An 18,649-nucleotide genomic window follows, 5' to 3' on the forward strand; every position below is an offset into this window, starting at 1 on the left:
GTTGACTTTGTAAATGACACACCTACAGTGTTCTTGACTTGGTTAGATGTTGTAAAGTTGTTTCTCTTAAACATGGAAATAATTCTGTGATCATCTTCTTTAGCTGCCTTCGTTACTTTAAATGGTCAGAGCATTCATTCTTTTTAAAAATGTACCAGATTGGTTATTTGGGCACTCCCAAAGTTTCCACTGTTTCTGTGTGATATGGTTATTTTGTTTTTTTAATCCTCCAAATCAACTCAGATATTATGTCTGCTTCATTTAGTATGAAATAATGAGGAGATAATACTTTTCTGTTAGCCCTCACTAGTTCATTCATGCCACCCAGTACAAAATTCATGTATCTATTAGAAATGGTGAGGTAGTTACATTTTTGTATTGGATGTCTAAAAGGACAAATGTCCAGGTAGATCATGTATAATTTATTCTAATGGCCTCTGGTTTCCAGTTTGATATTCAATTCAATTCAATTTTATTTATACAGCGCCAAATCACAACAACAGTCGCCTCAAGGCGCCTTATATTGTACAGTAGATCCTACAATAATAGATACAGAGAAAAACCCAACAATCATATGAGCCCCTATGAGCAAACAGTTTGGCGACAGTGGGAAGGAAGAAACCTCCAGCAGAACCAGGCTCAGGAGGGGCGGGGCCATCTGCTGCGACCAGATGAGGTGATAGAAGGAAGACAGGATAAAGACATGCTGTGGAAGAGAGACAGAGGTTAATAACAGATATGATTCAATGCAGAGAGGTCTGTTAACACATAGTGAGTGAGAAAGGTGACTGGAAAGGAAAAACTCAATGCATCATGGGAATCCCCGGCAGTCTACGTCTATTGCAGCATAACTAAGGGAGGATTCAGGGTCACCTGGTCCAGCCCTAACTATATGCTTTAGCAAAAAGGAAAGTTTGAAGCCTAATCTTGAAAGTAGAGATAGTGTCTGTCTCCTGAATCCAAAGTGGAAGCTGGTTCCACAGAAGAGGGGCCTGAATTGAATGAATGAATTTTGGTAATTTGGAAAATTATCACTTTATTTATGACCTGAGTAAACACGTTCCTGGTGATTTTATAGTCTTGCTAGTTTGAGGTCACACTGAATGACACATTATGGCCATATTGTAAAATAAGGTTCTTGTTAAGGTTATAAAGGGTGAAAGTTAAGTCGATGCTGCAGGGTGTAATAAGAAACGGAGCCCTTTGCACTCTTAATGATAGCTTGAGGCTTCACAGCAGGACTTTATTAAGCAACAGGTGACGACACAATAGCTACATCCATCTTCTATATACAGTCTACAGTGTTATCTTGAGTGCATGCTGGAACAAAAAGGCGAAGCAGCTACAGACCACTTTACACAAAACCTTCTGGAAACATCTCTGAATCTTTAGCATTCATGCTAAATTAAATTGTAGATTCTGTTTCTATTTGTATCCATTTCTATTATTTTATTTCTCCTTTGCAGATAAATTCATATGTATGGCATTCTCAATCAGTCACTCTCCAAAGATACTAAACAGCTGATATAAAACCAAAAGGATGCACAAATGAAGCTAATTTACTCGCAGCAAATCTGTATCCAGATGAGGATCATTTGCACAAATAAAGCAGCAGAATTTAAACATAACAGGCAAGCAGGGACACAAAAACTCTGCTATGTGTACTGCCAGACTATTTTTTTCATTGTGTGGACGGCCCATTACTTCACACTCTCAGATGGCTCGTAAGCGCTAATGAAGAGCAGCTTTAATCAGATTCCTAATAAATTGACCATGTTTGAGGTTGGATGTACTCCTGCCAAGTCAAACAGAGTGTTTACCTCCACCAAAGAAGAAGAAACCAGGATTTAAGCTTAGCAGGACAGATGCTCGCATTCACAATGGTACTTCAGTTGGATGGAGACAGACGTGCGTTTACTGTGATTATAATCATACGTGGTTGTGTAGTGGAACTGTACGTGTGGTTTTGATGTGATCTGAAGCATGTTTAACGAAGTTATCTGACATTGTTTTGGTCCACTGCAGTGGATAAGGCTTCATAAAGTCAGCAGCAGAGACAGAGACCAGGGCAAAAACACCTGTGCTCCTCCAGTGGTTTGCAGTGAATGCAGGACACACATTTAAGGTGGCCCAGGCATTTCTTTTAGCACATCTCACCAGATGCAGAAAGAAACTGAAACTCCATCACTCATTTTGATGGTTAATAATCTCTTTGGCGCTTAATGTTGTGCAGCGGATATACACGGTCAGGCAAATGTCAGAAACGCAGTGTCAGGTTCAGAGTGCATCGCTCAGAGGAGGCCACAGTTCACGACAGCGGCTTGCTTCCTGTCCTGCTGCATCGGAAATACCAGAAGCGAAGCCTCCACGGCAGGACTCCGATGAAACTGCGCACACTCAGGAGCACACAAAGTAAACCCAAAGCCGTACACACCCCAGAAGCAATAAACACAGCCTCACATGCTGATGCCGCCTCCCTCAAACACCAAAAACACACATAGGACACGTGAGGATTGTCCTCACACTGAAAACCTCCCATCCGCTGGAGGTATTGTTGGACTCTTCCTCCTCTGACGCCTGTGAGGCTCATGTTTAGAAAGAGGAAACACAGCCTCGTCTGAGTTTGTACACAGCACAGAGGCAGAAGGTTTGCACCGTGTTCCAAACCTTCTGTATTTACACTCACGATGGCGTCTCTTGATCGCAGACTTTCACATTGAGACCTCCTCCACATGCTGAGAACTGGTTTTTCTAAAGCATAGACATAATTCTGAGATCATCTACTTCTGTTTTCTTTCAGGCTTTTTGTTGCTGCTGAGCAACAATTGTTGACACGTTGTTGATTAGGCCTCACAGAGCTCACAGAAACCTGCAGTTTCTCTAATGTCCACTAGAGGCTCCAGCAGTGAGTCGGTCAGACAGCAGAAATAAACAAGCTTACCGCCTGATTCTCCCATTACTCCGTCTTGTTTCAGCTCTTGGTGCGTTTTGGTGCATATTGAATCAAATAAAAATACACTGGTACATTTAGTCACCAACCCTTAGACCCGAGCTGACTTATAGTAAAGTATCCTGGCTAACCAAGCTTACTATAGTTAGCTGACTATTAGCACTCCACCCTCGTGACCTCTGGCTCCAAAAAAGCACCACGGCTAAAGTTACAGACTCACGATGCTGACTCAAAGGCCAACAGTAAGAAGAAAAGGAGAATCTATATTTCAAGATGGGAAATACTCACTGAAAGTTTAGATTTTTTTAACATATTTTTATGACTGATAGAATATTCAGATATAATTTTATGACTTTAATTTTGTAAATCAAACTTTAATCAGATCCTTACTTCCTTTTTTTGATCAGCCCCACGTTCCTCTGTCCAGCGTATGTACACCTCTGGGATCACCATCCCAGATGTCTCCATAAATCCCAGATGTTGTAAAATATCAGAGTAAATATTAAGGAGGCAATAGAAGTGATTGAATGTAAGCCTGCTGCTCAGTCTGTTCACAGCAGCTGCTGTCTCTCACTCACACACACACACACACACACACACACACACACACACACACACACACACACCCTAATTAATCAGTGTGAATTAGGCCAGTTTAAGTGGTGACATGGACCGAAATATGACCTCATCTCTAAAATCTCTGGGTCGGTTTTAAAGCATCTTATCGGGCCTTGTTTCCACTCCTCCTCTTCCCTCTGCACCTCCACACACTGGGAAAAGTCCATCAGTTGTTTACATACTCCCACTTCCTCCTCCTCCACTTGTGAATTAATGATGCGAGTGCCGCGAACCGCTCTCCTCTCCTCTTCTCTGAGGGAGTTATTCACATTTAAAAGCCGATAATCAAACACCTATGCGTTAAATGGAAGCCCATTAACGCTAATGGTATACCTTGGACCGAGCCGAGATGAAACCTTGAAGAACTACAGACTATTAGGGCACGGCAGGGACTTTATCCTTCCCGCGTTGAGTCACTGGCTCAGTCACATATCTGTCTTCCATTTCATCCAAAGCTGTTCTTTTGCAGCACCAGTAATCGGTTAAGGTCGGAGACTGGAGCTGGTGGAAAGCACTGGATCTCAGAGAGAAGGAAAGTTCATTTCTTCACTCATTTCTCTGTCTGTAATTTCACCGTCTGACGGTTGTGATAGCAGCCTCGAGCGGAGGAGATTATTGATTAGGCCTCTTTTCAGGCAAACTGGATTTTCTGTTTTATAGTATTTAACACGGGGGGAATAATAATCACCGACCTGCCTGGGTGCAGCCAGGTCGCTCTACAATCCAATATTTCCTTCTTGGGGGGACCTTCAACATCTGTACAGATTTTATCTCCCAAACTCACCCTTCAAACTCAAAGCGGCTCCTCCAGCAGGCGCTCTCGTGTCTGCTCAAGTCTTCCCTCTGGTTATTTTTAGGATACCCCCCCCCCCCCTGTCTGTGGTGTTCAGATGGTCTGGTCCAAGGCATGGGAAGGGAAGGGGAGTGGTAGAGGAAAAGGGGAAAACTTCAACAATGACTTCATTAACACGGTGCCCGACACGACCAGCATAACTGCACTTCACAGCTCCGTTCCCACGCTGGATATATGGCTCTGGATTTAATTCTTTATGAAGCTCATGTGTTTGTCCGGTTCAGCTGTCAGGGGTGACATGGAGGCCTGCTGAAGTTTCCTCTGCTCACAGTCCTCACACCTCAAACAGCATGTTGATCACAAGTGAGTATGAGTTCAGCTCAAGCCTAAATGTTGTGTTACACGACAGGATGGGAGGTAATGAGATCGGCCTCCTAATGCTGTTTCTCTCTGATGGCGTTACTCAAAGGAGGTGATTTGGAGATGAGTTTAGCGAGACATAAAAACTTTTTCAAAGGTTTGTTTGTTGAGTGACTTCAGATGAGACGTAAATATGTTGATTCTTGAGGCAGAAGAAGAATTTAAAGAACTCCAGCGCTGACTAAAACTTCTTTGTTGTTTGAAGGCCGTGGGCCTGAAAACATCACAAGTGAGCTTTTGAACTCTGGTGATATAAAAGCTCGTTTTACTGGCAGGAAGAGCGTGGGATTCACTCTGAATGTGCGTGGGTTACTTTTGAAATGTGATCCGCTGGAGAGAACTTTCCACCTGCTGAAGAAAACCACCGTACACATATTCAGACATTTTACTCTGAAAACACATTAAAGTGCGGCGAAGGCACTCCTGTATGTAGACTCAGTGTAAAGAATTTCAAAGCTGAGGCTTTTATTCTGAAACATGGCACTTCATACCTGTGTTTTCCTTTTGGACCCTTGGTTTCTTTCTCACCATGTTTTTAATGTCAGTAATTTTGTGTTAATGTGAGGAAGAACCTGTTTGAACTGTGGCGTAGCGGGAGCAATCGGGATGCTGTTTGGAGGTTATTGGTTCAATTCCTGGTGCCTTTTGTCCAAGTTCAACTTGTAAAGTGATTTGAACAGAGGTTCTGTATATATGCGGTTCACTGTGGCTCCACACGCGCCAAACAGCCGAAGCGTCCTCAGTTTGATCCCAGGAGGAGACTCCCTTTGGGGTTGTGTCAGGAAGGCATCCGGAGTAAAAGAATCTGCCCGACGATGCTTCGCTGCCGCTGTGGCGCCTCCTGGCGAATAAGAGTGCAGCTTCGTATATGCGCTTCATTGTTCAGTGAGTTGCTTTAGCTCTCTAGTTCCGACATTTTAATTCATCTTTTTGTTGATTATCGTGAATAAAGCGTTTGTGGCTTCTGGACTTTTGACTCGGCATAACCAGTGATTTTATTTATGGTGTTTTTTTAATCATTTTAATTATTTAGTTTAATTTATAATTATTTTATCTCTCACTCATTTGTCAGCACTGTCCTTGTTCACACACACAGAAATGTTTGTCTGTAAGTGGTGTTGATGAACTTCCAGCATTGTTTTGTTTGAGTTTCCTGGCATCACAGGGGTATGTACAAGGTGCCCTTGGGTGTGGATCTCTTGGCGTACAAACCAGCCGTGGTAGTATTATTTGCTGAGAGTAAACGGTCTTGTTTGACAGAGCAATAAAGTCTACGAAAGGAGACAGGAGGCAGTGGCTTAAATCATGAGACTAGACAGTTATTCCTGCCTGTTCTCTTGCCCAAGGTTAGTGCTCACATGGTTCATTTACACACAAGGTCTGTTATTCCCAACTTGTCATTTAGTAGGTAAGTAGGGTTAGTGTGATGAACAGGTATATTTAATGCAAACCACAGTCTTTTCTACATATAGCCAAGCAGAGTTCGTACCAAAACCCAACCAGGAGTCTCTAACAAACTACCTAAACCTGACCAAAACTACCTATTCAAGTAATTTTAGTGCCTAAACCTAACCACACCCATATGGAAAAGAAATAGTGGCCTACTTCATATAGTGAATCATAAGGCTTATATGATTTACTCATGAAAGTGGCCACTTTCTCATTACTTTCATATATTGTTTTAGTAAGTATCCAAAACATTCAAGTTTCATTTATATAATTTTTCAAGGGATCTTATATCTGTTTTCACTCTTGTATGCTTTTCATGCAAGTTTCACACAAGACAGATACAAACTTTATAAGATTTATATAAATTCCTCAGCAATTAGTTTTCAGTGTCTAACCAGTAAATGCAAGTGAAAGATAAAAAAGTACAAACCCAAAGGCCACAACAGGTCACAAAGTGCAGTCTAATATCTGACACACCTGCAGCTTACACCACCTAATGCAGTTGTTTTGAGAGCGATTCCTCCCTGAATGTCTTCAAAAACCTCAACAAACACACATTTCCTCCTTTACATAGAAAAAAAATAAAAGTTTTTCCCAGGAAAGGTTAAGAGAGAGTTTCTCCTCTTTTTCTAACTGCAGTTAATTCTGGTCCATTTCCTTCTCCAGATACTCATCTGTAAATGCCAGACAGCCTCATAAAAACAAAGTACAGCAGGTTTCATATCATAAATAATAATAATATATCAGTTGACCTTTTTTTCATCAAAGACAACTTAACCATAATTTATTTTAAAAACTGCAGTAAGATTCACCGAGGACCTCACACGTGTTGTTTTTCACCTAACAGTTAATGAGCTATAGGTGTTCCTACCTAAATGCACAAGTGGCTCATTAAGTATCAGGACTCACTGAGGTTTTAGAGTCAATACTGAGGTGAGACATGTTGCAGGCCAAAGCAAATGCAGTTGGGAACCTGTTGGGAAATGAACTCTTAACATTTCATAGTAAACAGTTCATATTCTTGTGCCAAACTTATGGTTGCCATTCCACTAATTAAGTCAAACATATCTCATTGAATCTTTTGATTTAAAAAAAAGTGTAAACCAGGTTTCTCATGTTTAGGTGTTACCTTTAGCTAACATAATGCATCTCTAGATCTGCCTCGTCAGTCTTAGAATGGTCAGTGTAGCTGCTCTACCAGGTATAACAATCAAGTTTAATATCCAGGCAGCCATAAAAAAGCATTTAAAAGGATTTGTGAAGTTTAACAGAGTTAGAAGTTAGCAGGCAGTTAGCTTGCTAGTTTCCATCTTAAGATGATATACCACGTTGTGACTGAGATTACTAAAACGTACAGCTCTGCATAAATTAAGACAGAAAGACAACTAAACAGCAGCAACGTTTGTAGGGTTACTGAAGTTGGGCTAGCTGGTATATAATGGTGTCAGAGATGGGCAGTAACGTGTAATCCGATTACTTTTTTCAAGTAACGAGTAAAGTAAGGGATTACTATTGCAAAAAGTAATTAGATTACTGTTACCTTCCCGTAAGCACGCTGCGTTACTGCATTACTACACTGTGATTTCGTTTGCAAGAGTGTCTCATGACAGTGACGTAAGCGAGTGCGACGTTCTTGACAACAGCTGTGTGAAGATCAACAGTGGATCATATATCGAGTGCAGGAGAGAGTATGAGCGTGCAGCGTTTAAAGCGTGGAAGTACTGACCTTACTTTGAGTTTGATTCCGTAAAAAGTGACAAAAACATTAGCGTCCACTGTTCACTGTGTGGGAAGAAAACTTCGTTTTACAGCAAAAAATCCCTAAACTCTGAGTGAGCACCGACAGTACGCTGCCACGGGAATGTGACATTCACGGAGAAACTGCTGGACTTCTTTAAGTTGCTTGAAGACGTTTCACCTCTCATCCGAGAAGCTTCTTCAGTTCTAAGGTCAAATGGCGGAGAGTTCCAGATTTAAACTCAGTGGGAGTTTCCCCCCAAAGAGGGACAAAGGACCCCCTGATGATCCTCTACCTAATCACATGAGCCAAGGTGTGAAAACAGGTGTGGGTCTCAATCAGCCAGGGTTTCGGGTGAGCTCACCCAAAACGTCTTCAAGCAACTTAAAGAAGTCCAGACGCTTTTCTTTCCAAGCTCCTTAGACTTTAAATGTTAAACAAATTTCTTCCAGTCAGAGAATGGTGCATATAATTTAATTTTTGCTTGACGCATAAAGTTAAAAGATTAAAACTAATAAAACAAGTTTTAAAAAGAGACCTTTTCATTTGATTACATTTTATATGATGGAGTATGCAGAAAAAGTAGAACTGGGCTGAAAGATCTATCGCTTTATTACCTATTCAGGTTGTAAATCATGTTTTTTTTAAAGTAACTAAGTAGCTAATTACTTTTGAAAATAAGTAATCAGTAAAGTAACGGGATTACCTTTGGGGGAAGTAATTAGTTACTGATTACCTTTTTCAAGTAACTTGACCAACACTGAATGGTGTGCTACGTGCTGGCTAGCTACAAAGCTATGGTTAGCATAATATAAACACATTAGCACAGTGAAGCTGGTGGATGAACACTAACTTTTTCCCCTCAATAAAAGTTAATGTAAGAGTCCCTGCTGAGCAGATGATCCATCCCCAGCATGAGGTTAGTCATTAGCACACTGCTGCATTGTCTGGATGACTCGCTGTGAAAAACTCCTGATCCTCAGCTTCATGTGCACAAATCTTAGTTAGCCTCAGAGCGTTTCTTTTCTGAACCGTTCAAATATTTGGTGTCTGGCAAACCATGAGACGACTGATAATAAAAACCCAGAGAGGCCACAACGATCACTGACTATTTTTTAAGGGCTTGTTAAAATTAAATAGAACAAGATACATAGCATAAAACACGTTAAAAAGACAACCGCCTTAATGAACACAGTGCAGTTTGTACCTAGAAGCAGGGCTCGTACGTCATCACTTAACAACCAGAAACCTATTTTGACCAAAAAAGAAACTTTGAGTAATTTCTTTTGGTTAGGCAATATAGCTTATAATCCATTAGGCTAATGTAATGATTCTTCAAATGCAAGACTATATAACCTTAAATTGGGGGAGGGCCACATCCCCGTTTTCTTCATGCTAATTCTAGTTTTCTTCTTGTCCCAAATGAAATCTTTAACAAAATGAAGTCGTATGCTGCTACAGGGATTGAATTAAGAGTGATTCATGTGTATTAGATGAGTAAGCAGCCTCATGTTGTCTACCGCAGGCCTGAACTTAACGAAGCCTACTTGCTCTTCACCTATGTTCTGGTTTAGGGGCCAGTGAGCAATTGAGTGTGTCCCACTTTGAACTCACTACCCATAATGCCGAGTTCCTGAGAAATTATTCACTCCACCTCCTGAGCCATGTACCTTCTTTCTTCTTTGCCTTCTTTCAGCCCCACCATTCTCACATTAGTCCTCTGGCTCCAGTTCTCCAAATCCTCCACCCATGCCCAGAATGTTACCAATTTCTTGTCACACTTCTCCGCACATTTCTCCACCCGAGCATTTACATCTTCAACATCGGACACTCATTGTTCCACTTCGCCCAGCAGTCTTATTTGAATATTTTCTACTGAGTCTTTAAACTCAGTAGGTTGCTTGATCAAAATAACAGATGCAGCCATCACTACCTATCAGGTACGAACTAATACAGCAATGACTGAGGATGAGCTCTAACAGATCCAGTATCCTACATCATAGATATAAGTTTACTACAAAACTGCTAACTACCAGTTTTAGCCTGCAGATGTTTAAACTGTCCAGAGTTCTCACACAGATGTTGAATTACTATTATTACCAATTATTTGCTATAAAAGACATTTCAGAATATCAATGAATCAGAGTTTAACAACATAACATATTAAGATACTTGATATAATTCAGGATAATATCAAGTAATTTAGAATTAAAAAGATGTTACCCTGAATTTAACATCATAACAAGCTGCTCAATCAGCTCTGTGCTGGCATTACTTACTGTTTTAGACCCGTATGAATGTGACCTGGATTTATTGATTAGATATGTGCATTAAAGAGCAGATGAAATGTGCACCTAGTAAGTGTTTTCCAGGAAGGAGAAAGATTTGATAGCTGTAAAACTCACTAAATACTTGAAATTACTGAAATGTGAAAGTAATTATATCATGCAGCAAAATAAAGACTACAAACGAATAGTTTGATGTTTACGTTTGTACACCAGCATCAGTTTTATCCAGGACACCTAGAAGTTTCTGTAAGTGTACCACTGAGGAGGGTTAATGAATGGGAGCTTGTATTTATTGGAAGATGCCATGAACTCAGGGTCACTGCTTCCTGAACACTTTTAAACAGCTATTTCTAAGGACTTCAGTGTAATGAAGTCTTTACACAAATGTTTTCACATATTTGTAAGCTTGTAAATCTGATTTTTGTTCATACTGTGGGTCAAAGAGGAGAACGTCCTTTCAGAACCCACAAATTGGCTCATTATTACTGTTTGCAGGAACAAATCTCTTCAGCTTCAATTAAATTCACTTTTTGTAAAATCTGGGAGTTTATTTGTGAGTACTTGGCATGTTCTGTACTAAAGTGTCATAAGTTTAGTTTTCTTACAGAGTCCACAGAGCAGCCAACATGCAGTGTAGATAAAATGCCGTTACTGGACTCTCAGTCCTGTTAGTGCAAAAAATCACTCGTGTATATTTTTACTGTTGTTGGTCTAAAGCTGCATTTCTGATTTGGTGAGTTTTGGTATTTGCCCCTGTGGCCCGTCATGACCGCGGGCGTCTTAAACTTTGCAAAGCTGACTCCTTTTGCAAAGCTGACCGAACTGACAGGAGAATACCGCAGAGAAGGAGCGAGGAGGAGTATGGAAGCATGGCGTGCCGTTTTGACAGGCAGCTGACATACCTCTGATCTCCAACCACGCCTCTGTAGCCCTGGAGACGCTCCCGAGCACTCCCTGAACGGCAAACAGAACATGGACCAGTCACGCAGACATTCAGTGAGGTGTAAAAACCACTGCTTTCAAATATCGGTTGGATATTGGACGTCTGAAGGACGGGAGCTGCTCGTGATCTGAGTGTGAGAGAAAGCTGAGAATATCTGGCTTTTGCAGATTTGATCAAAAACACAAACGACTGCATAGCAAACACGGCAAGTTAGAAGCAGAGTTGGAGTAAATGCTACTTGTTTTATATGCAGTTAGTTGGCTGTCATAGTTTATATAACACATTATATCCAGATTTGTTACAGATTATAATCAACTGAGTAGTTTTTCCTCTCAAAATATAAATAACAGTCACGTAGTCCTTCAAATTAAAGTCATATTTGTCTTTTTTGTTAAAGGAATGGCCTGTTTTTAAGAACAAATGTTACCCAATTACCTTTTCCTACGGTGATGTTACCTTTCCCACTTGTTTCCAGAAAGCCACGGCAAAACACACACGTGTAACTTTTAACATGCAGAAAGTTCTGAACGTGAGCAGAAATCTTACAGAAACGTAATTTAATTTCCTGTTTCTGTTTACACAAACATGATGTGGACGAAATGTGAACTCGATAAACTGACTCACAGGAGTAAATCCTGCCGATGTGTGGTGGTTCAGTCTGGATAACAACAGAAAAGTTGAGGACGGTCATTGTTCCGAACGTACCCTAAATTTCCATCTGCTGCCTGATTTTTGTCTTTTCCTTTACATAAATGAAAAACTAAAGAAAACTTATGGATGAAATTAAGCATCTGCTGCTCAAAATGTGATAACAACAGTGCGTCCACACAAAACCTACAGCCATGTACTTTCATAAACTTTTCAAAGCAGTTCAACGAGTGTTGTTAACTTTATTATCATATATAAATCTGAAATTTGATGTCCGCTAGACCTTAAGTCTAAATCTTCATTATGCACATTTTCAGTTGGAGTCTGACGCAGTGAGGTGACCTGATAGTAAAATCTCTAAACCCCAGATCAGCCTTTTTTCTGGTGAGCAGTGATTCTGTTTGTTCCAGGTCAAAGCTTTAGTGTCGAGACAAGTGTAAACACCCAAACACAAACGGTCCACCGAGCACGTAACCTCACCGTGCATAGTTCCTCTCTGCCGCCACACATACACTGTCCGGTTTCCTGCCGCAAGCCAGGCGGAGTCATCCTAATCAGACACTCCAATCTTATCAGGGCCCAGAGGAGCCAAATCACAACTTCCTCTGAGACAAAGTCATTTGGAAAGGGAAGAGGCCTCTGCCTGCTACTCAAACAGGAGCACAGCAGATACCATCGCTTACGTAAATACAGAGCCGAGTAGAGTGGGGACCGGGGTCTTTCATCAAACCTGCAAGACCAGTTTAAAATACATTGTTGCTTCTTGACAGGTGTGGAATGTGTCGTTCTTCACTGGACTCATAATTCATGTGAAAATCAGGTCAGAAATGAGTCGGGTCTATTCTTCCACCCACAGCTCCTCTGGTGCTAGAAGGCGCTGGGATGTGTTCTTTGAATCACTGACGGAAATCATGAATGTTAAAAGTGCGCTCGGTAATATCACTGATACATGAATTAGAATAACACTGCATGTTATTCTAATTTAGCTAGAGATGAGACGTACTTTATTTAGTGCGTGATGGCAGCCAAAACATGAACAAACACCAAAGAAGCAGCTCCAATCAAAACTGAGATAAAATGCTTAATGATTAGCTTAATAAGAAAAATCTAACAAATAAACATGCATGCTGTGGTATGAGACGGGAAGGACTTCCTGTTTAAATCAGCAGTTTATGATCACCATAAGCATTCTGTCTGAAGGCCACCAGATGGCGATATCTGTGGTTCCAAAAACATTTCTGGTCCCTTTGAGGTGTTGCAGACATGTGACCACTCACCATGTAACATGTGAAAATCACTGTTCTCAGTGTAGGGTCAAGTGAACATGGTGCCAGTCACACAGGCCTAGAGACTGATCTGCAACCATCTGGCAACCACAGCTCAGGATGGAGGAATGTGTATTTCCCAGCTAGTTGGCATTGTTTTGGTTGCTAGCATATTCTTGCAGCTATTCTCTGAGCTGTAGTGAAACCTGAAAATTGCAAAGCAAACCAAAAAATAAAGACACTTTTCCCTGAATGTAAAATGTTTGCCCTTTAAAACATGTTAGCTGCAGCACAAAGGTGAAACTTTGACTTTAGCGAGTATTTGCAGACAGAGATAAACTCTACAGCCAACTGTGGCAACCTGCTAGCAACCAAAGCATGCTAAGAGGTTTTTAGTGCAGCAAACGTCTTTGATTCTGATTTTACTCAGCAAATGTCACCAATTTCCAGCAACCAATGACAACCAGCCGGGGAATACACATTTTACCCAAGCAACCAATGGTTGTATCACCATCATCCAATATGGCGGATAACTCTTGAGCAATGTGTGCATGACATATCCATTTCCCATCCAGTCATATGGATGACCTCTATTCTGTCATCATAATGATATTCGTGCATTTTCACAGCACATATAGACATACAGACCAAGTGTGGTGGAAATGGTATGGAAGACAGAAAACTGAATCAGTACATTAGAGCTTTCTCTCTCCACGTAGAAAAACTGCTAATTGTCTCTTTGCCAGAACTGAACAAGCTTTTCCTTATTTTATCACCTCTAAGACATCAGTAGCAAAATAGCCTTTTATGGGCTGCTGCCTTTTAGAGTCTCTAAGTTTCAAAGCACAGTTCAAACATCTAACTACACTGCAGCACACAATAAATCATAGGAAATCAGCCTTTAATTCAAAGTCGACTGACCTCTGTTATTTCCACTACCCCTAACAGTTACCAGTGATTTACAGGCCCAACAAGCAACAGTTCCTGAAAGTTCTCGGTTCTGCCTCCAAATTCCTGTTAACCTGCACTTCCACAGCTGTTTACAGTGCTGCTTACTGACAGAAATCCCACCTTTAGTGCAGCGTCTGTCCCTCTGTGATTTCAGTTAAACTGTTAGATAATTACAATAATAACAATTGTACGTTTTTCCCCACTAAGGCTGTAACCTCAAACATTTCCTGCAGGAGCTGTGAGCCCCTGTAGCCTTTAAGTAGGCAATAAGAACCTCTTTAAAGTGGGAAACTGGTTTAAATGACAACTTCTTTAATCTTGTGAGCCCAGAGGTTGCAAAGTGACAGGCTGTGATTTTTTTTCTTCTGTGCTGTAATGGTTGGAGTGAGAGAAAAAGCAGTTCGGAGCTCTGGTAGCTCCACATATCCCTGGATTTACAGCTCCTGCTGTAGATGTCAGACAGCCGCTTGACAAGCACTTGATCCCTTTCCTGTCTTGAATGTCACATCTCCATCAAGACGCCAGAAAACGGGCTCAGCATCTTACTATCCCGTTACGTCAGGGTCAACATAAACATGCTAATTTGACTACATTTTACCATTCAGCCTGTTCCTTTCATTCTGTCTCCCCCTTCTGTCATTCTGAAGGTTTAATATCCGCCTTTGTTTTCATATCGGGACCATCTGCTGTTCCTCTGACCGGGGGGGAGGGAGACCACATCATAAGCCAAGTTTCCATCCTGCTGTCAAGCAAATTTTAGTCAAAGTTTTGAAAAGTCACATATAGTAAAATGAGAATTAGATGCCTTTTCTTCATGTCAGCTGAAGTGAATAAGTAGGCAGTAAAAAAAACCCAACCAGCAGACAAGAAGTGTTAGAAGAACGAATCCGTCATGGCCAAACGGCTCCTGTTTGTTCTTTAGTGAAGACTAATGTCGGCCATATTTCATGCTGTCTGAATATGAAAACAAGAAATGCCCTTGGCAGTATTCTGACTGCTAACTGCGACGGGCCTCTTCTGCGTGGAGAGAGAGCAGGTTTAACGTTTCAGGGGGAGTTGTGGTGGACAAATATTTTGAGAAATCCAAATCCTCCTCCTGAGCCGCACAAGCAGACTGACAAAATGGTTTCTGTCGCTGCTTGTTGTAAACATCCTGGATCAACTAAACGTATTCCATGCTTCCAATCACAGTTTTCCACACAAATACCGGACGGCAGCTGAAATTAATTGATATTCTGGTGTGTGCATCTTTCATGTTGTTTTGAAGTGGGGAGGAAATGTGTTGAAGTATGCACGCCTGTTTCTATTCCTGTTTCTCATCTAAGTGTGTGAACAGGGAAGAGCATTACTGTGTCAAGTGTACTTTACTGTGTGTGTGTTCTTTTTAAGGCGTTTTGATAAAATGGTCACTTAAACAAACAGACTTTAATTTAACCCCACCATCCTCAGTGTTACTCTATAGAGCTGCAATAGCCACAAATATTTTTTAGAGGTATGAATTTAAAATAAACATGCGTGGAATCTTATAGCAAATGTAGAAGATTTATGCTGCTTGGCAATATTTTCCGTGTTGCAGAGTTATGACAAATCTATATTTTGGGGCCGTTTATATTTATGAGTGCTTATTCCCCATTTTATAAGTTGACTTACAGATGAGGGTTAGCACTGCTAGCAGCTGTATTGACAATTTATAGCATGCCCCAAAGTAAACAGAGTTTTGGTGGGAATAAAACAAAACTAAAGCTGAAAGGTTTTACATTTGCACTTTTGCATTGTGTATAAATATTTATAAAGCAATTCAAGAAGAAAAAAGTTAGCTAGGCAACACTGCTAATGACTTAATCAGAAATGTGGCACTTACACCTATATAATTAGGAAACTACTTAAAATGTGTAAATTATTAAATATCATAATGTTATATTGTGTTTGTTTTAATGCTGCTAGCTATTGCTAGTACTAGCTAACATGATAGCTAAATTTATTCGATTCCTACTACGTGTTAGTAAAAAGAGTGCAAAAATGTTTTTATCCTTTTACAAAAGTAATGCGTTTTGAGACTCTTGACTAGCTCATTAGTTTTACACTAAAGGGGATTTGTTGTGTTTATTTGCAAACCTACAGACATTCACTGAACTAGCTTAACTGTCCTTGTTTTAAAGCTAACTATTTTGGAGGACACATTGTGTTGCTAATGACCTTCTCTGATGTCAAGGTTTTCTGTGAGACTGCTGAAAATTACCTTTTAAGGCAAAGACATGTTAATTCTTGGTTGTGATATTAGCTACTAATAGCTAATGCTACTAGTCGTATGCTGCTAGCCCACACTAAATGAATCTGTCATGTCGTTTGCAAAACTCGCTTATTTTTAACTAGCTAAACTGTGTTTTACCATATTAAATATTTGCAATAGCACATTGTGCTGCTAAGTAATATTTATCATTTAGAACCCATTATATTTTGGTATCTGATAATATTAAATCAACACACTTAATGTCACTGGCAGCTCATTTATTAGAGTTAGTACAACCTGTGCCTAATCTGGGCTACTTTTGGCACTGATGGCTCACTTAAACAATGTTGTGTTGACCAAATGAGCAGAAAGTAATGAGGTGGTTCTAGCATGGGTTGCAGGAAGTTTAATGTGGACTGGATGTAGCCTAAACATTATGAGCCAGCCTTGACAAGTGTTATTTGAGCCAGATGTGGCCCAAACACCTGACAGCTGGTCCATATACGACTTGTGGCTGGTTTTAGGCAACCAGAATCACCCTGTGTCACGACTGCCAATTAAAACCAGACGTATTTATATGTGGGATATGGAAAGCTTAAATCAAAGATGCACACACTCCAGATGTATTATGCTGAAATATCTGTGAAGTTCAAGCTTTGTCATGGTTTGAATAGAAAATGAGAAGTGTGTGAGAGCTGGTGTGTTGATGAGCCCAGCCATAGCAGCGAGTCTCAGAGGGAGAAGGTGACAGATGGCAAGAAGTTGAAGAGGAGGAACCTCTTTTCCCCGCTCTCTCAAGAACCCCCATCCCCACTCTTAGCCAATTAGCAGTGATTAAAACGGCCTCTTCCAGGAGTCACAGTTAATTAATAGCCTGAACGTGCTTCCAGTTCTTCTCCCTTCATGTTCTTTTTTTTGCTTCCAAATGCAGATGTAATTAAACTTCATAAACAGACAGCTGATTAAGTGCAAATATTTGCCCTCTTAAAGCGGGCGGAGCATGAAATGATTATAATTGAATCAAATGTTGTTTTCTTTTCTCTGTGTTTGCAGAGATTGAAGCCAAGGAGGCCTGTGATTGGCTGCGAGCGGCCGGCTTCCCTCAGTATGCGCAGTTATTCAAAGGTAAATATGAGACTGTTCAGTCAACTCCAAGATACCAGAGCGTAACCCCAGACGCCGTCTTATTGTGCCATTCGTCTTGTCTGTGTTTCAGACTGCAGATTCCCCATTGACATCGAGTGGGTGAAGCGCGATCACCACTTCCTGGATAAGGATGCACTCGAGTCGCTCTGCAGGTAACGAATGCCAAGCGGGAGCGTAATGCAATATTATGGACAACTTTCAGCAAGTTAATAAAACTTTAAAGTCAGCAGCAAACTTCTTAAGTATTTTTCGATCAGATTCTAACAGACCAAAAAAGTTCCCAGAGGATTTTCAGGATCGATGCATTTCAATTTCTTGGTACAAATACAAATTTTGGTACAAAAAAATCCCTGTTCACTCCTCTAAGCACTCTGGATCAGATAGTTGTTGTTTTTTTTACTCTGAGACTATATGATGTCAGAGAGAAAGAATAGTTAAGTAATAATATGAAGCTATGGAGCTGAAAATGACTATAATACATGCAGTTTAATGTTTCAGTGTCCTGCACTCATTTACAGGCAGGTCCAGTACTACTACAACTTTAATGGGCGTAGCATTTTTGTAATTTATATCATCATTATTATTGTTGCTGGATTTTAATTTTCTTAATTTTCAGATTCAGTTTGGAAGATGAAGACTAATTGTTTTTCAAAACTCGCCTGACTCTCTCTTCTCCAAAGAGCCCAAGGTTTTTTTTTTTATTTTGACCTCGCAGTCTTTGAGCTGCAACTGACTAAATATGGAGTGAAAATAAAAACAACAGCCTAAGGTTTACAAGAGTGATCGAGGGTTTTTTACACTGAGCACAAACACTCCAACAACAGTGTGATCTGTGCCTGATTAGATGTTATTCAGGAGAAGCTGGATGTTTGGTGCCTTGCTAAAGGGCTAAACTGTGCTGGCAAAGACAGAGTTCTTTCTTCACGTTCATGCTCCTGGTTTGGACATTAAACTTGCTGCCTCGTGATCCCAGAGTCATATTTTAAATCAGATTTTCAGGTTTGAACCACAGGTCTTTAGTTTCGTAGAAACTGTACTGAAGGTATTGATAAACAAGTACGAGCTACAGTGTGCCATTTAACCTCCATTCACTCTTCTTCCTCTTCCTCTTCCAGGAGGTTAATCACTTTAAACAAATGCGTGGAAATGAGGCTGGAGCTGCGGAGATCAAAACGCAGGGTGAGTCCTGAGAGTGAGCAGCGAGTAACTT

At 40.6% G+C, this 18,649-nt stretch overlaps 1 protein-coding gene across 3 annotated transcripts in view; it reads left to right on the plus strand.

The window, feature by feature from the left end:
- si:dkeyp-23e4.3 (rho GTPase-activating protein 7) overlaps positions 1–18,649 on the plus strand; it is a 103,280-nt gene that overhangs the window by 63,182 nt on the left and 21,449 nt on the right. For 2 of the 3 annotated variants that reach the window (XM_014413631.4, XM_014413632.4), the window contains exons 2-4: positions 17,347–17,418; positions 17,510–17,591; positions 18,555–18,618. In XM_014413631.4, the coding sequence (XP_014269117.2) occupies positions 17,347–17,418; positions 17,510–17,591; positions 18,555–18,618 (218 nt within the window). Of the gene's footprint in view, positions 1–4,476; positions 4,725–17,346; positions 17,419–17,509; positions 17,592–18,554; positions 18,619–18,649 lie in introns of those variants that run through there. The other variant, XM_014413633.4, reaches the window with a different exon arrangement.

The sequence above is a fragment of the Maylandia zebra genome, linkage group LG10 (assembly GCF_041146795.1).
Source record: "Maylandia zebra isolate NMK-2024a linkage group LG10, Mzebra_GT3a, whole genome shotgun sequence".
Taxonomy (NCBI): Eukaryota; Metazoa; Chordata; class Actinopteri; order Cichliformes; family Cichlidae; genus Maylandia; species Maylandia zebra.